At 29.9% G+C, this 23456-nt stretch overlaps 1 protein-coding gene across 2 annotated transcripts in view; it reads left to right on the top strand.

Annotated features, from left to right (window-relative positions):
• Nucleotides 1-7059: 7059 nt before the first annotated feature.
• The window catches only part of LOC129958494 (uncharacterized oxidoreductase ZK1290.5-like), a 31249-nt gene continuing 14852 nt past the window's right edge, over nucleotides 7060-23456 (top strand). The window contains exons 1-3 of one of the 2 annotated variants that reach the window (XM_056071009.1): nucleotides 7060-7243; nucleotides 16319-16431; nucleotides 18916-19040. In XM_056071009.1, coding sequence (XP_055926984.1) covers nucleotides 16347-16431; nucleotides 18916-19040 — 210 coding nt within the window. In that variant the 5' untranslated portion in view covers nucleotides 7060-7243; nucleotides 16319-16346. Of the gene's footprint in view, nucleotides 7244-7512; nucleotides 7622-16318; nucleotides 16432-18915; nucleotides 19041-23456 lie in introns of those variants that run through there. The other variant, XM_056071008.1, reaches the window with a different exon arrangement.

Consider the following 23456-nt stretch of genomic DNA (forward strand, 5'->3'; position numbering starts at 1 on the left):
TGTCTTTTGTTTTCTTTGAAGAAATCATGATATAATACTAGCAATACGTCCTTATCATTCTGAAAAATCGAGTTTATATTTCTTCATTTTTTTTAACAGAAAGAATAACAAAAGGATTCCCTGAACGACACAAGATGTTTTATAAAATCTAATTCTAATCCATACATTTTTTATGATTTGTTTACGAACGGAAACAATGATTTACAATTCAAGTTAAAAATTTTTATTACAGGGCACTTCTGTCTAACATGTTCCAAATCATTTTTTATTTTACTTTTTTCACAGAGGGTGTTAACATATTTTTAGAACTGTCTTGGAGCCATTTAATTGCTGCTTAAAATGTAAAAATTATTTTTTTTAATGTTCAATCTAATAGCCTTTTTTTAACTATAATTCACAGTGATTCCTCTGATAGAATGGCTTTTCGTAAAATTTCCAGGGTTATTGATTTCCATTTGTCTTCCACTGTTTTCCAGAGTCCATTAGTCGTGGTGGTTTTGCTCTCAGAAAGAGCTCTTTTTAACAGACCAAAGGCACAATAGTCTATAGTGGAAATGTCAGAGGTCGTTGTAAAAACGTCTTGAAAAGATATATATGCAATACTTGTATTAGTCTTCATTTTTTTTTCCAATGAATGCAGTGGCACTTTTCGAAGTATGATTTGTAGTTTTGTCTTGATAAAATTTCACTCTTTGAAAGTCATGAGATAAAGAAGTAGAAATTCTTCTGTAGATATTGGGCGTAAAATTTTTCCTTGATAGTATTTTGAGTTGATTTTAACATTTGTTTTCTTCTCTTCTTACTTTTAATATCATATAAAAATCATAAATCCCTTACTGACACTTTCTTTTCATTGACAGAACCAGGTTTGTACGTTTTTTTTTTTCCTTCGTATAGCAAATGAACCTATTTTTATTGCACTCAATTAGGCAAATCCATGCTTGATTAAAGGTCACAATGTGTTTTCATTTACCTCCAATTAACAACAACTGATTTGTTTTGATTGGTTTCATACAACTGATCTGTGGTGATGAACATTAGGTTTTTTCGGCAAAAAGTGATGAACATTATGTTTTTTAGCTTTTTTAAGTTGAGAATTGTGGTTTATTATTTTATTTGTTGTTGCTACCGATGTGATTAAAAACTTTACAAGTGAATTTTAAATTTTCTTTTTCGTTTTTTCTGTCAGTTACTCTTCGTGGCAAAAAAAAAAAAAAAATGTCAGTTGCTTCTAACTTTTTAATAGACTTTAGATAAAGATGTTGTGATAAAAGGATGATTAAAATAATTATTCATAAAATATTTATGTATAATACAATAACCCCTTGACATATGAATTTACTTAACTTCCTGATTAAATGACACATGTTATTTAGGACAATTATTTTTATTTTAATCCCTAAAATAATATAAAGACATTTGAGGTAATGAAGCGTTTTCAAGTGATTTTTGCATTTTAAATTACTTAATATTTTCACTTAATTGCAGATTTAAAATTAAAAATTTAGTAATTCGATGCACATTTCAGACTCGTCAATGTATATGAAGGGGTTTAGAAAAACCAATGCATGCAACAGAGGGGATAAAATTCATATTTGGAGAGGAATATTAGCTTGCAATAGGTTAGAGGGAAAAAAGTATTTAACCAAAAGAACACGTACCTAAAAATGAAGATAGGACAATTCGTATTCTAGATCTAATTGTTTTTTAATAAAATGCATTGGTGTTTTTTTAAGTCTGAACATACGTTAAAAATAAATACATGGAAAACCTAATGTTTAAGTAGCCCATTTTTTACAAGTAAATTTTTTATGTCTTACATAAAATAATGTTTATACATATATCTACAAAATATTTTCCCTGACTTTCTTAAGAAACAACAACATCGTTGTATCTTTTCCGTATTCTATATTGTTCATGTGCCAATCAGAGTAAATTTTTGTTATGCACGCGTGCTTATTCGCATCAGTTTCGAAATACATATGAATTTGTGCTCGTGCTGGCGTCCTGGTTTAGGGGTTGCACGCCTTCCCCGTGATCTGGGCGTCCCGGGTTCCAGTCCTGGTTTGGACATCGCTGGTCTTTACCCTGCGTTCTATCTGTGAGGTGTGTGAAAGAGCTTCCCTGTAAAAAGGGATTGTGCAAGCGAGTGTGTGAGTGTCATCTTCATATGAGCTAGAAGTTAAGACTTCTGCCCTCGGGTGCTACAGGCCTTAACCCCCAGAAGTTACTGTACAAATTCAACTTAAATCACTGACTTCGTCAGCCGGCTTATCTATGGCAAGTGCCATAAGTAACAACAACGTTCCTGCTCGTTGTTGAAATTTTTATAAAAAAAATCGATTTTTTTTTAATCGATCGATTATTTTTTTATTTTAATTTTTAACATCGAATATTTTTTATTTTAATTTTTAACATCGAATATTTTTTATTTATCATGCTAGATTTCAAAAGCATTTCTTTTATAAAACTTTTTGAATACAATTTATACATTCATTTTATATAGTTTCCCTGATGAGAACATGCATTTGTTCAATTAACATGACACGTCATTCTGGCGCAATCTGTGTTTCTATCTATATATTGCAATCTAGCATGAAATATAACTATATTTTTTTCAAAATTAGATCTTAATGCAAATAAATCTCAAGAAATCCATAAAAAAATAGACTCAAATATTACTTGATGGTTAGAAAAAAAATTTACAAATATCTTTTAAATTTTTAACAATGAAAGAAATAATCAGTATTAAATAATGCTTAATTTTTAAAATTAAATATAAAAACTAATTATTATGAATTATTTTGAAGTCAAATTAAAGAAATTTTGCTTGTCCCTGTGTCGGATTTGTCTTGCCTCCCTGTCGGTAAAACTTTGCCGCCGCCTCTGACGACGTCTTTTTCGTGAAAAGTGTTATAAAAGAATTATCAACCGAGACGTCGACGAGGAATAGCAGTGTTCGTGAAACTGGGAGAACTATGGAGATTCAAGAATTTCGATTCGATGTTGGAATCTTGGATTCATATATAATCTCGGAATCTGTACAAGATGCAGGCCACCAGTTATTACCAGCAAATATAGATGAAAGTCTAAACTTTGCTGTATGGGCTTCGGCACAAATGGAATGTGACCCACAATATTTGCCGACCTTCGTTTAAACAAATGAAACCCCTTTTTCACTGCATGGTAGCGTCATTGCAAAAAGAGTCGGAGAGTGTTTATTTAACCAAGCCATTGCATTCTCCTCATCGCATTTCTCATTTTGGGTTCTTTCTTTTTTTGAAAAGCGTTGCCCCTGTATCCGGGTGGAAAACCTGTACAGTCACTGTACAACTGTATGTTACACTTTTGGGTGATCACGTTGCGCCTGCATTGTAGGAAAGACATGCGTTGCATGTCGTCATATTCTTGCAGGATGGTGCATCACTCCATTTTTCACTTGAAATCAAGGCATAACTGTTAGATACTTTCACTGAAGACCGAGTAATAAGTCGAGGTCGTAAGTTTAAGTAGCTCCCACGATTACTAGATTTTCCCCCAGCATATTTTTGGTCGCGGGGATGCTTGAAGTCTCATGTGTATCATGACTCCGCAATCCCTTTGTTAGAACTGAAAAAATGCTATCCGATGAACCGATGGTGGCATTCATGCCAACATGTTGCACTAACTTGTAATAGGTTTAATGACGCGACCCACTAACCGAATATCTTAAGCGGTGGTATGTTGAACATCTTTTTCTTCAAAATAAATGCACAGTGTTTTGTTATTGTGACCAACTTTATTGTCTGTTTATCTTTGCCTACTTTTCATAAAACATCTCAGTATGATGTGATAGCCCTCGCTTTTGCTTACTTTAGGAATAATTCTTTTATACATGGGAAAAAAATCAATGTCCGCCTGATCATATTCGTACAAACCGAAATTTTTTCTGAGCGTTCCTTCTTTTATTATGAATTTTTGAAATTTATATGAATTTATGACGTACCTTGCATAATTTAAGCCACTTTGATAAACTATTGACAAAAAATGTTTAATACATAGTACTGTACTTGATTATGAAGACTTTTCGTTTATGTAAAATAGAAATCACAAATGTTGGAGATAAAATTTTAAATTTATTTCGAAAGATGAACAGACTAAACAAATAACTTAGTTCATTTTATTTTGCGTTAAAAATACCCTTCATTCTTATCAATTCAGAAACAAAGATAAGGTTCTTTGTAGTCTGATTCAATTTTTATCACTGATATTTTTGTTTTTAAAAATTTATCAGCTTGCCGTAGAAACCGCGTAAATTTCTCTAATTTTATTTTAAAGAAAAAAAGTCGTAAATTTCTAGCTCTAAATATGATTGACATGATTTTAATTAGTTTAGATTCAAATGCCTTACACTTTGCATTGAAATAAAATCAGAAATTGTTATCATATTTCATGTTTATATTTATCAGAATTAAAGCTGCTTCTATTTTATCTTCCTTTTTTTTAATCTTATTCATACATCCCCCCGGGGGCACCTTAAAAATGGGGATGGGAAACTTCCAACATGATGATTGGTTTTCTCCTCCCTGTTGGGTACAGAAATAGTGTGGGTTTGGTTATTCTTTACCGATGCCGGGACATGCCTCCTATGTGAGGGTTTTTACCGTGGCCAGTGATGACCTTAGGAATCAGCCATGGTACCCGTCATTGCTGTCGCAGTGATCAATCAGGCCATTAAATTTATCTGAACGGTCAGGGTGGAGTAGCCTCTTGGGGGTATCTTATTTCTACTGATTAATCAACTGCGATGTATGTCATCATCTTTTGAGTAATTGTATACTTTTCATGAAGGCGTTACTTCAAGTTAATAAATAAGAAATGAAAATTATGCAGAAACAAGTATGAATACTAACACTGAAAGCTTTTGCTAATTGGTGCGAAACAGGTAAGCTTTTCTACTATACATTGCTATCGAAAAAATTATAAAATCTCTCTACTCACAAACTGTTTAACAATTCAACATTGCTTCTTACAGTAGTTATTCGAATAATCTAGTAAAGCTTCTTTCAATTAATTTTAGTGTATAATATTTTTTATGATAACTTTTGAAATATTTTTTAGAATCACTTTCGCTTTAAGAGATGAATATCAAAGTAATTAGATTTATGTGGGTTTTTTTAATTATTTTGTTTTTTAAGGTTTCGTCGTCGATTTAAATGTATCAAATGTTACCAGTTAAGCGATTCTCATATGTGCGTTAACTGAAGTGCAACTGGTTATAATGTTGAAATATCTTTTAATAATTTATGAAATACTAAATATCCAAGCAGTCACAGTAGAATGAAAGAATTTGATATCGAGAAAACTTGCTGTGGTTTTGGTCTCATTCATAGAATGGATTTGAATCCGAATATTGGTAACGGCAGCATAGACATAGAAAAAAATAAGTATCGATCATATATATATTAAAACATTGTGTATTTTTTTAACATTTTAATACTTTTTATTTTAAAGATTACGATAATGAAGAAAATAAACAAATAATTCAAATAAAAATAACAGTAAATAAAGGTTCTTAAAGAATTTAATCTTCATCAATCAAATATTCATGGGTATAATATAAACGTCTGGCGATATCTCAAAACTAATAGGGTACTTCATAAGAAGTACCTCTGCTAATAAAATAGCATATCCTAACAGCACTTTTAGCAGGTTTACATAAATTGGTGAGAAGTAGTAAACAAGTAATTTTAATGACCTTACCACAGTAATATTTTTAAATGAAATATATAAATGAATATGTAAACAGTCTGTAAATTCCAGCCAGAAAGTAGTCTTTCCGAGTAGAATTCCGAAAGTTCCCTTTAAGAAAATGAAGTTTAAAACAGCGTTAAGCTCCTCTCTTTCTCTTGTATATATATATATATATATATATATATATATATATATATATATATATATATATATATATATATATATATATATATTAAACTTTTAATTTCAATTTAATTAATTTCCAAAGTTATATCTTAATTTAGCCCATAGTAAGTTCATTCTCTTATTTCTTGATCCAATTCCACTTTCTCTACTTAATTAATTCAAAAGAAGCTTTATAAAATTGCTGAATTGGCTAAACGCCAACACATTCACACGCTCCGCGTGAAAGGGTAAAAAATGTCCAGTAAGCACATTCTTTCATTCTTTTTAAAAGATCCCTGTATTTCCTTTACATGTGATTGACATGCGTCAGAAATCACTATCAGAATCTTAATAATATATTAGCACTGAAAAATAATATTTTCCCTATCCATATCTCATGTTATATAAGACAAGGGATAATTTATTTCTCCCTTCTTCCCCGCTTCTGCTCTTTGTGCCGCGCTGCTTTGTCCGTGTCTCTGCTAGTAAATAATTATACTCTCCCGGTGGATTAAAAAATGTAAAAAGTCTTTTCACTGTCTTCAAAACTGCATCCTGCTTATATATATATATATATATATATATATATATATATATATATATATATATATATATATATATATATATATATATATATATATAGCTTATATCAGAAATTATGAAGCGACAGTGATAAAATATATAACCTTTTAGTACCATAAAGTAGAAGGCCGCAAGCTCAATTCATTATAACACCAAAGAACCATCTGTTTATGAATAGGAGGCATATCAAATTACTGAACGCATGATAACTACTTACGAAACGCACATATTATGAATTTTTAAGAGCCTGGATCTATTATAATATGTTTGCTAAAAAAGATATCTATACTTCTTACTGAAGAATCTATATACAATAGTTGCAAAAAGAAACTAGCTTTGCTTCTTAACTGCTTTTAGCCACCATTCTGAAGTGACGGCTTAAATATTAAGATTTAAATGTAGTCTGACAGATATCTCATTACTTTTACAAAATCATTGTTTTCAGAGAAGAGAATTGAAAAGACTTTTACCTGGCCTGTACCAAAATAAGTATCAGAACTTGAAGAGACAGGGGAAAAAAAGAAGGAAACGAGAGAAGTTAAATTCTGAATTTTACCAGTTCCTGAAATACTACAACTACAACCTTTTTGTGTAGTGGAGGAGGTGTTTGACGTTTGTTGGTGTCTTGGTGCCGAAGTTAAATTAAGTTTCAGAGGTCGAAAGGTTGGTAAATAACGCAGCCAAGCAGCTGGTCTGATGCAGATAGAGTCTTCACGTCGTTTTTCATCCACGTGTTTAAAACTGCGGTCTGAAATCAGGCGCGGTAAGTTTACTTGCATGTGACAGTCAGGCGACCACTTTATTTTAACTTGAAATGTGATAAAGAAAGGAAAGCTCTCTAAGCAGATGCGATAGTTTTTATCTACGTTCATTACCCGATAACCACGCATTAAACATGTGCTCTTTTTGTATTCAAAGGATGAAAACTGTAGCACACTTTTCCCCGCGCGCTTTTTCGAATTGTTTATTTTATGTTGATGGGATAGGATAGAGAAGTATATAAAAGTTTGCTCGACTTTCTGAGGGAGCTTCTTCTTATCCGGTTGCTTATAAGGTGGGATGCAAGTAAAGCTGATTTTTTATTTGAAAAATATTCAGTTTTTTTTATGGAAGCGTTGAGTGTTAAGCCTGACATGTTTATGTATGTGCCTTTTGTATGTATTTGACTTTTTATTTCTCTGTGGAGAATCTCATTTTAAAACTTAATTTGTTTTACTTTTTTTTAATGATGATTTTATTTGCACCATAGTGTCTTGTAAGTTTAGCATCATTTTAATCTCCCTCCCTTTTTATGTAATTGCGGGCTTTTGCAGAAAATCTTGATGCAAAACCATTTTCAGTCTTTGAGTTTACTACAATGTGTTGAATGAGATCATTATTTGAAGCAACTGCAATATATATGACAGAATCATTTATGATTTTGTTAGAGTATACTATGCTTAAGATAAAGAGACGTTAGATATTTTATTAAATTGATTTCAATCAACTTTTTGTGTCGTGTCTTTTAGAGCTCTCATTTTTATCTGCTGATCAAAATTAATGACGTTTTTGTATGCGTTCAGTCATGCTCTTTGACTGAAGAGTAATTGTTTACACATTTCTTATAGTGTGCATTGCTCAAATAATTAGTTCGTTTGAATAACAGAATTAAATATAGATTAGTGCTATATTGCTTTTTAATTCAAAAATAGATGGCTGCAAGATTTTTTTCTCCTTTTATTATTATGTGGTTGTTTAAACTATAAGGGAAAGTCAGTCTGTATTTTGATATTTATTAAATAGTATTTATAAGTTATCCGTGTTTCTGAAATTCCATTTTCATTACAAAGTAAAGAAAATGGAACAAATTTTGGAATTATTTTGAGAAGAGAAAAATATTGTATTATACTTTATTTAGAATGTCAATAAACTGAAATTAATATATTATAAATTTGTTGAAATTAGCGCACTTAGATTTTATTTGCTAATATGTTTGATATTTTTCTTTAAAATTTGTTGTAATCTTTTAAGTTCTTTTTACAAATTTGTTTTATTGAATAAAAATGTAATTTTTATGGTTTAGTCCTAAGAACCATCATTCTTATTAGTGATTCTTTGTATATTAGTAATACTTATTACTGTAATGTAATTGCTAGTGGCCTTTTATTTTTATTTAGTTTTCATATTTTCTCTAATCATTTTTATCCATATACTATCTCCTTAAAAAAAATTTCTCTTTAAAATTGCGAGAAAGTTATATATTTTAATCTAATTTCTGGAAAAAATAATCTTTCTTTAAATTATTTTAATCTAATTCTTTAAATGCTTTGATTTTTAAAAATATTTTCTGACTTTTATTCCTTGAATAAGTCATAGAAAGAAATACTTTAAAAATCTTATTTTGTTTTATATATGGTTTATGGCTTAGAACTTGTTTGTTGCTATCAAGCACTTCATGGTGGAAAAAAATCTGTGATGAGTGTAAACTTAAATATCTTGCTTTTCAAGTAGCAACTTTTTATTCAACATAGGTGAATAAAGTACAAATTAACTAAAAAAAAAACACATGTAGTCACAAGTAAAAACCATTTTATTTTTTACACCAAAACTTGTGTTGCGATGCATATATTGTCAGTCGATTTAATTACAATTTCACTATATATCCTATTGGCAAGACAAAGTATTAGAGCTTCAGTCTTATTCTCATAATATTTTGGAAGACAAATTAAATATGTTACTCCCTTTAAAAGCAAGACTTGGCATTAAAAGGTTTAGTATATGTAAAATTGTTAAGTTCCCATTTGTCAAAATTGTATTTCTTTCATTAATGATTAGTAATGTATACACTGAAACATTTTATTAGTTGCATCATAATTATAATTTTAAGTTTTTGACAGCTATGAAACTTTTTGTAGACAAAATTGTATCCGAGCTTTCTAATTTTCACAGAACATAAACTGTAAAGGTTTTTTAAATTATTCCCTTCTTCCCCCCCCCCTGAAATTTTGTTTATTTGTAGATATTTTGTAAAGCGTGTATTTCTCTTTTGCTATATTTTATTGGGAAATTAAGTTTATTTTAAATAATTTGCTTATGTTCAGATGAATTAATGTTTAAACTTAACCTTCTTATTTTAAATTTAAGAAGAAAATTTATCTTATGAACTTGGGAAAAAAACTCAAGAATTTCTTCCTATGAGGATTTTGAAGAAACTGGAAAGTGGTCTCCCATCTCATTCAATTAAAATGTGTCCATAATTTCCCTGGAACACTAATGGGGTTAATCTTGTTTTTCCTCATTAAAAGTCGGTTTTCATGAACAATAGCTAAATGATAAGAGCAAAAGCCGACTAATGAAATCCTAGTTGTTTACTGAAGTAACAAATGTACTAGCCCATAACCAACTTGAAAAATTCTGCTGGTGCAGCATCTGTATTGCTTATGAAAAGAACGTGTTTAAGAAAGGTCACAAAGTATAATTTTAGTCGCTTGCAGTTTTTATCGTTTTATAATATATAAAGAAAGACATTTGTTTATTTCTTTCTGCTAACACATAATAATAAAGCTTAAGGTAATCTGTACTAAAAAAAAATTATCTTATTTGTTGCAGGTGGATTTAGTACTATTTGAGGACACTTTTCTATATCAATCCATTTATTCAAACTCGCTAACGCAAATGTTTTAAGGACTAAAGTTTTGACTTGCATGTATATATATTTATATATTTTTTTAAAAGGACAAAAGAATGCTTATTTTTGCTGATAGAATTTGAAAGTATTTCGTAAAAGAGATATTTTTAAAATTGATGCTTTTTAATTTGAACAAATCATGTCACAAAATTGAAATACAGTATTTTTTTTTTTTTTTTTTTTGATGGGTTTTTTGAAATGGGAACTTTTTTAAATCGAATTTCGAATTAAGTGTATATGATTTATTTTACCTTTAAGAAATGCAATTTATATTTTTGTCTTCACGTTCAAAATCAATAAGACTGTAGTTGCATCAGAAATAAACTTACAAACTTGAAATTCACTAATCATTTTTGTAATTCTAAACATAAGAGGATTTGTATATACTGCATAATTTTGGTCGATGCATGACCGAAAGGAAGACAATTTTGTAAATAACTTGCATTTATTTTTCTACAGAAGGGCAATGTTTGTACCCTTTCTCTTGATACTTAATAAATAAGGAAAGGTTGGGCATTTTTAAAAATATAAAAGCATGTATCTTTTATTAATTTTTAATTTCATTAGTTAAAATTTTTTTTTAACGAAACTCAAATTTTGATCGGAATCGAAGAGGTAAGACCTAAAAGATCATTGTGCCCGTTTACATCAAGTAATTTTTGAAAAAAGCAGTAATAACCAAAAATTTCCAGAGCAGATTGATTTTCATTTTTTTTTGGGGGGGGAGGCGGGAGGGCATCTCAATTTACCGAAGGACTCCCTGGTAGAAATAAAAGTTACTAAAATAGAAAACAAAGCAGATTTTTCAATGTAGCTTTCGATAAGACAACCCCCCTTGCGCCTTTTTTTTAAGTAAATGTAAAGGTCAGGGTAGAAAATCGATGCATGCAAGAGGTTCTAATCCTCTTACATGTCAAACAAAGTTATGTTTGAAAGAAACGGGAGTTGTAAAAATGTTTTCTACGATTATTAATAGTAATCGCGGGGGGGGGGGGGGGGGAGCAGAAGCTAAATTCTGTATATATATAAATTCATGTAGTGTTGTATGTTTGAACGAGTTAAACGTAATTGAATATTTTTTTTGAGCTATTCCTTATGTGTGGATAATGCAGTGTCACTAGATTTTGACAAAATACCTCTTTACTTTCTTTTTACAAAATACCTCTTTACTTCTTACTTCGATATATAGAGGAAGAATTGTAATCGTCGAAAAATTCAAACTCAATTTTGATGAATTTCCATGTTTCAGACCTTCCCGAGTTTGAAAAACGCACTTTTGTCATTATGTCTTCTGTTTGTGAATACAATAACTCATAAACGCTTTGAGCTAGATGGATGAAATTTGATATATAGACTAAGGATTAGATTTTTTGATTTCGGTTAAATTTTGAACGAAATCCACTCACAGTAAGTCTATTTAGCTGTTCATTTGCAATTGGACTCGATAACTCCAAAACACAAAGAAGTTACGAAAATTTAGTGAAAAGGTTAAACATTCAAAACATAAATTTTATAAAATTTTCAACTAAGTCTGCGAAAAGGTTGACCGTTTGTCGGTATCTATTTTTTTTTCTCTGTGCTTGTCAACACAATAACTCTTTAACAGAACAAGAAATTGAGTATGTTATCTTATGACTGCAACTGTTGGTCTGTGTCAAATTTTCGTTTTATTCTGTCGGCAAAAAGGTGTTCAAAGTACATATTCGCACGATAGATTCAGTAAAAATGTTGGATTCACGCAAGGGATCTATATTTCTTATTGTTCGTTAATGCCGTGCCAGGCATTTGCTGCCCTACCCAAGTTCAAAAATTTTATGCGGGGAAAGGGGGATAACGCATTTACTAGAGTGTGCGAGAAAGTTTCCGGGGGAGGGGGCGACCACTGCCGCTGTGTGTGTGTGTGTGTTTTTTTTTTAATTGAAACCATTTTTAAAAATGCATCTGTAAATTATTTAATATCCTAATAAAAAAAATATAAAGTATAAAATGTCTTAAATGATTTAAAATAGCCGTTGGTGGAGATATGAGAATGCAAATGAACAACATTGCATTACTTTTGTTTCATTTATAAGCACAAAAAGGGGGTTGCAGTTGGGAAATTAAAGGTTGTCCAAATATAGCTATGTAGAAGAGTCCTAATGCCAATGCTATTATATTTTTTTAAAAAGTCATATTTCCAATTTGAATGCAACTTTAACTTACACTTTTATTTCTATAAATGAGTGATATTTCAGATTTTTCCAGCTTTATTTTTATCATGTTTTGCATTTGATAGTTCGACCAAACGAAAAATTGAAGTATCCGACTGAATTCCTCTTATCAGTTCACATTAGCTGGTTTCGGAGCTGATGAAATCCCCCTTTTCACTTTTAAGCTCATCTCGAGTCAGTTTTGGGAATGAGAAAACGAATCGACCGAAAAGTTTATAAAGTTTGACATTCGTGCATATCCTTTGAACGTTTGAAATCGGCATATTATTAGCTTTTTGTAAAAAATATATTATTCTTAATAGAGTTTCACTATTCGTATTCGATTTTTACTTTCTTGTATACAGTGTATAAAGAAAGTATTGTAATCCTCAAAAAAATTCGAACTCGAGACTGACGAATCTCCACCTTTTAGACCTTGAGCTCGAAAAACACTTTTTTGGTATTATATCTGTCTATGACAAAGATAAATCAAAAACGTTTTAAATCTGGCAGATGAAATTTAGTATACGATCTTTACGACAAATTTATAGAGTTCTATCAAAGTAAAATCCATTCAGAGAAAGTCTCTGTTCTGCTGTTCGAAAATGCGCTTACACGAAAATAAATAAAATTAACGAAGAAAGCTGGATGTATAAAATTCGGTACACAGATTTAACATCTATGCTGTAGAATCCCATCAAATGTTGAGTCAAATCCATGAAGTGCTTGAATGTCTGTCTGTCTATACTTTCAGAAGATGAGTTATAAAACTCAAAAACGCAACGACTTAACTATATCAAATTTGGTATGTGATTTTGCGACTACATTTGTAGTTTATGTCAAATTTTGTTTTCAATCGTTTGGGAAAAACGTATCTAAATTACAAATTTGATTTTCGGATACTATTTACCGCCTGCCCGGAATTAATTGCCAAGGTTCACACGATAATTCATTAAAAATGCGAAATCCATGCAAAAAGTTAATATTTAACTCTTGAACGCCAAAGCCATGCAAGGCGTCTTTTCTTTACCCAAGGTGTATAGTATTTTGTGTGTGGGGGGGGGGAGGTATGACATCATTATTAGAGAGTAGGTCAGAAAATTTTGGTGAGACCACACACTCTGGTTTAATAAGGTATATAAAGAACAGCAGGAAACATTATTCCTCATAATATTTTTATCCCTGTTGTACAATTATTTAGTACAATTTGTCGTTGAAGTAATGAGTTCTTGCACAAAAAATTACTATATGGGTAGCTGTATGTTACAGAACTATCATTGGACCGATTATTGTGGGATCAATTAATTCAAATCAGTACGTTTAAGTTTTACAGGAATTTGCAGCCCTGCCATTCGTAATGTTTTTAATGAGGTATCCAGATTAGCCTAGTTTGTGTAAAATGATGTGTGGTCTCATCGGATTAGTCAATGTTTCACTTTCTTGAAAAAATATGTTGATAATCTCTTCCTTGCATTGGTCGCGGGTCTTGGCTAGGGTATGGATTAGCCACTTAATGGCATTTTGTATACGCCGAACTTTAACTTTGCCGTTTCTTCCTATGAGATCACTTGAAATTGGCAAAGCGTTGACAAAATGTCGTTATATTAGAAAAACTGGAGCATATCGTAATGCATGATGGTTGGCCATTCCATGAGCGATGTCGCAGCCAATTTCATACTTGCCATGTTCCATGTCGTTGCTGGAAACAGGCACTACGAGAACTTTGTCTCATGATCTGCTACAGTTTTTCGATGATTGGCAGCTTCTGAAGTAAACGCTGTACATTGGGTGACATTTAGTGCAAAAAAAAAAAAAAAAAATATCCTAGTTTTAATCAATCTCTTACAAAAATAATTTAATTACCTAATGTAGTTTGTTTATTAATCCGTTTCAAAAACCGTCCCTTTTTTCTAGACATTGTATGTATATAAATGAATCATTGTATTAAAAGTTTTAATAAAAATGTATGTAAGTATGTGGAAGAGATTTGTTTCCACATAGACTTAATTGGGGGAGTTTAACTATGGAAGATGGGAGAAATGAAAAATTTAATATAGCTTATAGAGAATATAAGGTAACAAAATTTCTAAAACTAGTTCAGATAAGATTTTCATAAAGTTCTTTTAAAAGAATAAATATTAAACGATACCTGAAACAATTTTAAGAGATCAGACATGTGTTACATTAAAAAAAAAAAATGCAGTTGGATCCGATATAAATGAAAACCGTTTTCACGCTGTAAGGGAAACATTTTGTCTCGGTAAATCCTTTGCCATCAATTACGGATGTCCAAGTAATGGGCAATCAAGCTGTTACGAACGGTTAAAATTGATTGCATATCAATGCAAATTGTTCAACAGATTAAACGTAACTATCGGTTGCTTAATATTTTATTGTAGAAAAGTGGAACCGTTTTACTGTTCATGATCAGTTCCTTCTTAAAATCGGTGGAGTAATATTTCATATCTCGGCTGCAGTCAGTTTTTATAATTGTAAGATAAAGAAAGGGATTAAAAAAAAATTGTTTTTTGATTCTGACATGGGGAAATATTTTGTCTGTCTCAAATATTATCTTAGTTTATTATTTCTTCCTTTCTATGTTTCATTTCTCCTCATTCATATGTAATTTTATTATTCCAGAAGGATATATATTATAAGCCATTAAGTCGTATAAAAGGTTTTTCCAAATCTTTTCCGTAATTTTTGCCATGAGTATTTGGTTCAACGCGCTCACTCATCCATAAATGAATCCAATCTTTGCTAATTTTGTAATAAATATAAATAGCTTTGAAAAGCGATTAGCAAAATAAAATTTGATAAATCATATGAAAACTGCTGTAGAACTGTACTCGAAAAATAGCATAAATTGAAAAATTGGAGGTTATTCACATTTCATCTGAAATTGTTTTAGTTTTAGTCATTCGTAGATTTTTGCATGATATATTATTTCTCAAATTAAATTTTAATTTCGGACACACAAGATATTATTTTCAAAGCATTCTCCATCCATTTCAATCCATTTGACGAAGTATTTGTTGTGTAGTTTCACACCCCTTTTTGTAAGCTTTGTTTTAAATTTAAAGTCAGACATTTATTCAAAGATCTTGTTAGTTTGATAACGTTGAGTCATAAAGTGTTTGAAAAGGAATTGTTAGTTGAGGAAATTAAAGAAATCGATTCTTTAACTTACTAACGTACTATTTTCTAGATAATCTGTGCGAATGAATATGATAGCAATTACGAAAATTTTATAGGAAGCAGATTTGGAGCTTGACAAGAGAAATGTTTATGAATCTAAAAAACTGATCACAATAAAAAATGAATATCCATTTCAAGCCACTGTGTCGATAAAATTTCTTAATAATTTATTGAAAAACAAATAGTGATAATTAGCTTTTTATATTGTGAGTATCTGCAGTGCAAGCTTTATGAATTATATTGTACGTTAAGCGCTGTATTGTATCTACAATATCGAAAGCGAGTTCTTCAAAATCGTATTTAACCTTTGGACAACTTATGGCTGTATCTGTAGCACGAAAATGAGCACAAACTATACTAAAAATAACAATAATAAGGCAATTTTTTATTTTACGATACTACACCGCAGAATTCCGAAAACTATCCATATATGTTCTGTTTACCTAAAACAGCTTCATGTTCTGGGTTAGCCTGCACAATCTTGACTTTGAAAAATGTATTTTGATGATACAGTGAAAGAGCAGTTCAGTAACGGAATTTCTTTAAAAATTGTTAATATCTGTATGGGTTGGGTCATGTTATCATTGGTTTTAATATGACTAGACGTCTCAAATTTGCTAGAATAATGTCTAGATGCAATAGCACTAAAGCCCTGAATTTCGCATGCTGACGAGTACTTCCTCTTATAATGTATATTAATATAGGAAACATTATAAGTTTAAATATATATTAAATTTTTTACTGTTTAAGCCATGAAGTCTATTAATTTGAACTTTTATTTTAGGGATATACCGACATTTATCATTAGTGAGATGCCTGTCACAACATCCAAAGGAAACTTTGGCCCAAGAAAGGTAGAACTTTCTAACTATGTGAAGATGCCTATTTTTGGATTAGGTGAGAAATTTTTGGAATAGATTGAAAAACATTGATTTTTTTTAACTGATGTAAAAATTATATATTTAAGATTTTATTTTCCAACTCCTTTTTTAAATTTAAATGTGTCAGACACATAATACTGTAATGGCTTATAACTAAAGCTGAAATCCAGCCTTCAATATCTGTTTATCTTTAAAAGTAATTCAAATTTCAAGAAAAGTTTTTATGTACGCTATGGAGTTTTTCTTAATTTCTTTTCATTCTAAACCTTCCTAAGTACATTTATTGTATTTAGGAAGGTTAGTTTTTGAGGTATCTTGAGTTCTTTCCTTGCATTAGGTTTTTAAAAGTTCGGCTGTCAGATTTGAACTTTGAACTTGGGTCACTCTAAAATCTGTAATGGAAATTCAGAGTTGAAATAGCGAGTAGAGGGATTGCAACCCTATTCTGGTGTAGGGCAAGATAAAATCATGTGACTTGTGTGTTTAGAATTTGCATTTGCTGTACATATTCTTCATTATATTTCAATGGCAGATTATTTCTCGCTTTTAACTGTTAAATTTTAAAAGTTTTTTTAAGCCATGGTTCACTTTTGCTGTGCAGTTGGATACATAGAAAAAGCTCTATGAATAGTCCTCTATAATTTCACAAGCATGTGCGATAAACATATTATATTCATATCCATTTTAAATCAATTCATAACTTTGATCACTCAGTGATTTTGATGTTATAACTGAATAATATTTCGTAATTTGGTTTAGTTTTTGTTATTAAGCTTCATTTAAACTGATATAATTGTATTATATTTTGCTATTTGCTTTATTTTAATCTCAAATATGTTGCACATACTTCACTGCAAGCTTGGTGTGATTTTTTTTTCTCAACAATGCAAGTGTATATATAAACATTGACTGTGCAATTATTTTAATGCAAATAAAGTTCCTTATTATTTCCAATATGCAGTGCTTTTTTTTTTTTGCCATAAATATTCTAATTGTATTATATCTTGAACAATATTGAATCGTCATTGTGAATGAAATAGTGAAAGTAAAACTGTTTTTTTGAAAATGTTATATAGTAAAATTTCGTAAATGTTCAAGTAATAATTGCATGTTTTCATAAATTTTAATTAAGATCTGAAAAGGAAGTAGTAGATATTGAAAAAATAAATTATTAAAAAAATGCTATCTTTACTGATAATTTTGTCTGAATGTCAAAATTTAATAATAACTTATGGTAAGAACATCATACCCTAAAATCACCATTTTGGTCAAAATATCAAATTTTTTTTTTTATTTTTCTTTCTTTTCTTTCTTTTTTTTTTTTTTTTTTGTATTGGTCAACACATTTAAGATTCCAAAAATGGGTTATTTTTGTTTCTGCAATAGTTAGAAGCAAAGTTACTGGCAAAATTATAAACCAGAAGTGAACTAAGTCATAAAAGCATTTAAAATGTGTTTAAACAGTAGTTTGCATTGTTCTGCTAAAGCGTAATCAAAATATTACTTCAGTTTACCTTATTTTATTTTACAATACTCTTTTATGTTACAATCAGTCTCTAAATTTCAGAAATAAATTTTTTCAGGGCATGTTTACCATATAGGACAAAAATTTCCTTGTCAAAAGAAAAAAATTTATAATCTATTTTTATAAAAATTTCTTTTTTTTTATCTGTTTTAGATTATGAAAGAAAGTATTTCAGCGTGTACTGTAAAATTAAGACTTTGTAAGGTAAATAAAAGAATTAAAATTACTTGAAGAAAATTAATCGCTTTTAATTAATGCAAAATAAAGTAAAAAAGTAAACATGATATAAATCGACAAGCTATTGATGTTATGAAAAAGAAGCTATTATTTTCGAAACCCTGTGCTTAGTTTTCAAAGTATGATAATCTCAAAGCAAAAAGAAAAAAAACTTTTCAGGAAATGTTATGCTGACCAGACCCAATGCCGAGAAGCAAAAGATTGTGCGACAGTTTTTGAGTATGCTATGATTTGCGGAATGGCGCCAACAAAAGTATTCTTACTCTAAGATTCACCATAAGTCTTGTGACTCGTGTTGGGTACGCTTATTTCAAGAAAAAACAAGCGATTAGCTCCCTCCATTTATATCTCAGCTTTATGTGGAAACTCGGATTTGATGTTAAAAAATATTTTTGTGCTCTAATAAAGACATTCAACGAAACTGATAGCTTGTCTGCATTAGTTTACTTGTCTGCATTAGTTTCTCTCAAGGTTTCTTTCCTATTTTTCGAAATATTTTACAGATGTCAAAATCTTTCATTCTGATAAATGGTGAATCAAACTTGTTGGAGTTAAATATAGAAAATGATGATTATGTGTTGAATATAATTTCTTTGAAATAGCCAGTTTTTTTTATAGTATCTTTTGAATAATGTTTCTTTCGAAATGCCATGATGTTAACATGAATAGAACTTTTAAAATTGTTTCTGACATTTATGTAAGTAGTACAGTAGTATAATGCCGATTTGATTCATGTAGGCACTTCTCATAGTGGTGGCTATTCTCAGGAGGCTGTTGTTTATGCTTTGAAAGATTGTAACTACAGACTTATTGATACAGCTAAACGTTATGGTTGTGAAGAATTCCTGCAGAGTGCAATACATGTAAGTTTATAGTTACAATAGATCATGCTTTACCATATGCCGCTATCTAAATAAAATTCTTGAGCAAGATTTCGTGTATTTGTTATAAAATAATATTTTCATTAATAAATATCGTTTCTTTGTAAAACCAGTATAATTTCTTATTTGATAAAAATGTGACAATTTTCAATTTTATTATTATATTAAGTAGTTAAAATTATTTATTGTTTATATATGTGAAGTAAAACCTTTCTTTATATTTTCCTTTTTTTATTGATTTTATTATCTTGCGTGTATCTAGAATTGCTTTTAGATACTTTCTTATAAAGAGTTTATAGTTTCTCCCACCTTCAAGGTTTGTAGTATTATAATTAATGATGTGTAGGATGTTCCAAAAAGGTGAAAAAGGCGTTTTAACCTTTTGTCTGTTGGCGGTAAGTGTGCCCTGTAAATTGTAAAAGTGTTCAAAATAAGATAAGAAAAAGTTGACCAAGTCAGATCGTATTGAAAATAAAAATGTTAAATAAAGGCCCTTTGGCAACTAAAAAATATGTTCTATAAATTTGTAAAATTTTGTGGCAGATCTAAAGCATCTATCACAACGAATACATTATGCTGCCCCATTGGGTGCTGAAGACTTCCATAGGGGTGGTAACATCTTCAGAGGCAAATGGAGATCATTAAGACAGTCAAGAATTGCGATCGCGGTGTTCCTATTTATTTTGAGAATTAATATAATAATATGCCTTAATGGACATACATACCAGCTACGGCTATCTGATAGACATCAATCAAATACGATTCCGATGAGACATTATATTTATTAAGTTATCAAGTGAAGCTATTAACCCTAAATAATGATGCAATACAGAAGTTCAGTTCTTCACATCGTATTAGAACAAAGTACGAGAGACAATACGAATTTAGAAAGGAAAGTAGGCTATTTCATAACTTAATTGCCACATTTAGCATTTTTTTCATTTTTATCTATCTATCTAAAATTCATCTTCATTGTAGTTGATTATGTGTGATTTCACTTCAGTGATTTATTTACAGTTTAAGAAGAACATATCACCGAACGTGGTAATTTGTGAAATTGTCATTGAAAATTTGTTACTAAATTTGAAGAACTTCTTAATTCTATCTTGTGATTTGTATAGATATACAGATAAAATAGATATGGATGAAATGCAACAGTATTTTTACATTTGGTGTGACTAAATATTATAGAAGAGATTTATAGAAATATAGATAGAGAGGAACATATTTTTTTTTTCTTTTTCCCCTTGTAAAGGAGGTGGTAGTTCAAAAAATATTTGGGAACCTATGAGATCTGAAAGATGCTGTTTTAGATTATTGTATTATCTCTATTTTCTCAGTTTGAAATGGTAAGAAAAATTGGTTTCAAGTCGTTTATTTTGCTTTTTAATAATTCGGTTGGTTTTAAGAATACAGATCTATGGTTTTCTATAATTATCCGTTTATAAGAAAAAAGGGGGGGGGTTCTAATTGTCTATTTTGTTTAGAGAGATTGCATAAAAGTTACTTTTAACTTTTTGAAAATTAATAACAAGACTATTTCTTAAAGACAAATTAATTTTTTTTCTATATTTCCAACACATTTTCAATATACAGTGTCTACTTATCCCCAGTAGGTAAAAAGTTAAAGCACTTGCAACCTTTTTCAAATATCTTGTATAATAAAGTCATAAATATTATTAGATGAATATTTTTTTAATTATTTTATAAAACAAATAAGTTTGCATCTAAATCAGAGATGTGTAAAAGCCATAGGAGTCTTCCTTACTTTATTATGATGAGACTCTGAAGTAAACCATTCAATTGTTTTAAAATGATAATCATTTTTTTTTCTATTAACTTTCTTCACATCCACTCATTTTTATTTTAAATGGATAGCTTCTTGTTGCGTCGATTTTTATGTTTTCAAATGTTTGTTAAAAATTTGTTGAAAAATTTAACTATTACATTTCTCCATGTGATAATGTAGTTATGTAATTCATATTTTAGGAAGAGAAACTTGCTTTGGATGAAAAGTATCAATTAATCACTGACCATTGTTTTCTGTAAGAAGCGTGTGGTCTTAATATCCACGTATTTCTAAGTCATTAAAATAATAACAGTTCAAAGGCACGTTATTGAATCTTTACCTTACCTTTAAAGACATCCTAGTTATGTTTTAAGGACTTGAAAATAATTTCTTTTATGAAGAAAATAGCAATTTTTACTAAAGTATTGTATATATAATATGTGGGAGCTGCTAACAGTTCTCATATCCTGTGTGGCGCCATGTTGCGTCATTGATCACATGATGCTTTCGCACCTTAACACACCTTAATCGCTTTAAACAGCTACTTTCTGAAAAACCAGTTTTAAGTATTTTTAATGAAGGCAATCTCATTAAAATTCATACAGACGCGTCACTTGATGGCTTGGGGGCAGTTCTGTTACAAAAATCCAAATTTCATCCATTGTATGTTCACGAAATCGTCAGACAACGGAAGAAAATACACCAGTTATGTACTAGAGGTATTCACCATTGTAGAAGCTCTTAAAAAAAATTCCGCTTCTATATCCTCGGATCGCACTTTAAAATTATCGCTGACTGCAATGCCTTCGTCAAAACGTGAAATAAAAAAGAAATGAATTCCCGCATTCACGATGATCATTATACCTTCAGGACTTTGACTACGAAAGTTGAGCATCGAACAGGTTCAAAGATTATTCATGTCGACGCTCTTAACCCATGCTGCATGATCATTCAAGACTATGTCAATCTTCAAATTTTTAAAGCTCTGCAGACAGATGTGCATATTACAGCTATAAAAACGTTACTTCAAACTGCACCTTACGACAACTACATAATCAAATGTAGTCATACATAGTCAAATCTGTTCATGTTAAACAAAACTTGCCTTAAAATAAAACTGATTTTTTGGATTAATAATATAGAGTGTGTAAAAGATCATAAAATAATTTTTCTTGAATTTATTTTTTAGAAAAAATAATATTTCATATTTGTTTCATTTTCTACAGACACGTGCCGAAAATTATATTTTTGCAGATTTCATTTCCAAAAAGATTTAATTTATTTTTAATTGGAGCTTTAATCAATGTGATGGCAACACTTTGAAAAAAGCTAATTTTTTCCCTTGAATGCTAAACGCGCTCGTGCAGCTTAAATTTTATTTTTACGAAAAAAATTGTTGAAAAATATAATTAAAATATTTATTTAAAAATTCATTAAAAATAGAAATTAATTTTAAGGTTAAAACATTGGTATCATTTAAAAGATAAATTTTTGATTTTTAACTTCATGTAAAAATCTTTTTTGTGCGGTAATATTTTCGGAAGTTATAGCAGAAACACGCTAAAATTTCGCTTATTTTTTAAATAAATAAAATTTTAATTAAAAATTCGAAAAAATAACCCCGAGGTGCACATTCCCGGCCTCCAAGGTATATACATGCCAAATTTCGTAGCTGTTGGTTGAACGGTCTGGAATATAGAGCGCCAACACACACACACACATTCACAAACACACACATTGAGCTTTATTATAAGTATAGATTTACATCAATGTACGGTATAACTTAAGGCCAGGTCGCCTGTCGGTCATAATGGCCGATTTGGGAGCTGCTAACAGTTCTCGTGTCCTGTATTGCACCATGGTGCGTCATTGATCACATGCTGCTTTCGCGCCTTAAGTGGCAAACAAGAGCTTGACAGTAAGACGTACCGCTCACCCTCATGTGTCTTTTTATGTGTTTTATGTCAATTCAGTAATGTTTTGCCCCTGTATTCTTAATACATATATTTCACATATAAATCTGGTCTTTGCTTTTCACCACATATATATTATTTATCATTATAGAACTCAAAACATTAACGTTTATTGCAAGTTTTTGCAGAAGCTGTCAAAAATCACGATTTTACATAACGAAACGAATATAACGAAAGGTTCCTACTCGTACCTCCTTTCAACAATCTATTAAGCTATTCGATAAATATATGATTAGTTATTAATAAGATACAAAATTTAAATTAATATCTGAATCTGTCAGTACTTTCTAAAAACGAGTTGTATATTCATATGGAATTTTTAAAAAGAATATTGATATGTTAAATGTTGTTGAAATGATCCGATTATATAGATTTTGACCTAAATTTTTGCTAATACTTAAATATAAGTAATTGATATAATTATTTTGCATATAATTTGATGGCAACAATTATTAATGATTTTAATGTTAAATTTTTTAATATAAAAAGATGCATGATTTTTAATGATGTATTTAATAGCTATTTCATTATAGAAACTAACTTCCTCTATTATTCTTTGCTGTAATATTCGAAATATGTTTGCACAGAATACAAATTATTTAATTTTTGTAAATAAATAAAATACTTTTGTGTTTA

Source organism: Argiope bruennichi, chromosome X1 (genome assembly GCF_947563725.1).
Source record: "Argiope bruennichi chromosome X1, qqArgBrue1.1, whole genome shotgun sequence".
NCBI lineage: Eukaryota > Metazoa > Arthropoda > Arachnida > Araneae > Araneidae > Argiope > Argiope bruennichi.